At 40.2% G+C, this 1,684-nt stretch overlaps 1 protein-coding gene across 1 annotated transcript in view; it reads left to right on the top strand.

Annotated features, from left to right (window-relative positions):
• The window catches only part of LOC106878884 (DDB1- and CUL4-associated factor 8), a 69,174-nt gene that overhangs the window by 45,362 nt on the left and 22,128 nt on the right, over positions 1-1,684 (top strand). The window contains exon 4 of the mRNA XM_014928228.2: positions 251-391. Within this exon, the coding sequence (XP_014783714.1) occupies positions 251-391 (141 nt within the window). The remainder of the gene's footprint in view (positions 1-250; positions 392-1,684) is intronic.

The following is a 1,684-nucleotide window of genomic DNA, read 5'->3' as shown; positions in this document are numbered from 1 at the left end:
GTAAAAGCACCCACTACACTCTCTGAGTGGTTGGCGTTAGGAAGGGCATCCAGCTGTAGAAACTCTGCCAAATCAGACTGGAGCCTGGTGTTGCCATCCGGTTTCACCAGTCCTCAGTCAAATCGTCCAACCCATGCTAGCATGGAAAGCGGACGTTAAACGATGATGATGATATATATATATATATGTCTCTTTACTTATCTATCTAATGTGATTTTTTTAATTATTCTTTTGTGTTTGTTATTTTCAGGCCAAGTTCATGCCATTTAGTGGAGATTGCCATGTAGTAAGTTGTGCTCGTGATGGTCAGGTACGCTTGGCAGAGCTTTCACTGACAGGCGTATGTAAAGGTACAAAGAAACTAGCAGTCCATAGAGGAGCTGCCCATAAGGTAATTATAATCTTGCATGTATTATTTGAAGGAAATGTTAGTCTGACACATTTAGCTGTTCTATCTTAATGAATGTCTTCATACTTAATCGTTTTGTAAAGGCTTCATTTATTTTAAAGGTAGTTCTCATTATAAAACTGATTTTTACTTTTATAATAATAATAATAGTAATCATTGTTTAGCATCCACTTCCTGCTTGCATGGATTAGATGCTTTGACTGAGGACTGGCTCCAATCTGATCTGGCAAGGTTTCTACAGCTAGATGCCCTTCCTAACGCCAACCACTCCGAGAGTATAGTGGGTGCATTTTCCGTGCCACTGGCACAGGAGCCAGTCAGGCGGCACTGGCATCAGCCATGCTCAAATGGTACTTTTTACATGCCACTGGCACTGGCATTGACCACGCTCAAATGGTGCTTTTTATGTGCTGCTAGCATGGATGCCAGTCAGGCAGCACTGGCATCGGCCACAACTACGATTTCACTTAATAGATCTTCTCAAGCACAGCATATTGCCCAACAATTGAAGGGTACTTTTAAATGGGCTGGTTATGCGACACTGGCATCAACCACAGCTACAATCTCACTTGGCTTGCCGGGTCTTCTCAAGCACAGTATATCTCCAAAGGTCTCAGTTGCTTGTAATTACTTCTGTAAGGCCCAATGTTCGAAGCTCTTACTTCACCACCTCATCCCATGTCTTCCTGGGTCTCTTTCACAGGTTCCCTCCACTGTTAGGATGTGACACTTCTTCACGCAGCTGTCCCCATCCATATGTAACACATAGTTGTCACTCTTGCACCCCACATTTGATGCTTCTTATATCCAACTTTTCTCTCAGGGCGTTTATACTCTGTCATGTATACACATCCAGCAGAACTTACTAGCTTCATTTCTTTTAAGCTTATGCATGTCCTCAGCAGTCACAGCCCATGTTTCACTGCCATGTATAATAATGATAATCATAATAATCATCATCATGCTTGATTGAGTCATAAAACTCAGTGGGGGAAGATTTTCTTTGGCTGGATGCTCTTCATGTCTCTCACCCTCAACTTTTATCAAGTGAAGTAATATTTCTCCTGATCCTTCAAGCATTGATTAGATTGAAGACCGAATGTGTTTTCAAGGAATATTGTAAATAAATGTCTTTGTTTGTTTGAAGAGTGACTATTATTTCAATATAGCATTCAAGTGTCAAGTTATGAGAAAACACAAAAATCACACAAACAAACACTCATACACAGATGATGATGGTAATTATGATGATATATATATATATATATATATATA

Source organism: Octopus bimaculoides, chromosome 5 (genome assembly GCF_001194135.2).
Source record: "Octopus bimaculoides isolate UCB-OBI-ISO-001 chromosome 5, ASM119413v2, whole genome shotgun sequence".
In the NCBI taxonomy this organism is placed as follows: Eukaryota; Metazoa; Mollusca; class Cephalopoda; order Octopoda; family Octopodidae; genus Octopus; species Octopus bimaculoides.
The sequence above is the reverse complement of the archived record's forward strand: the minus strand, read 5'-3'. Positions and strand labels throughout refer to the sequence as shown.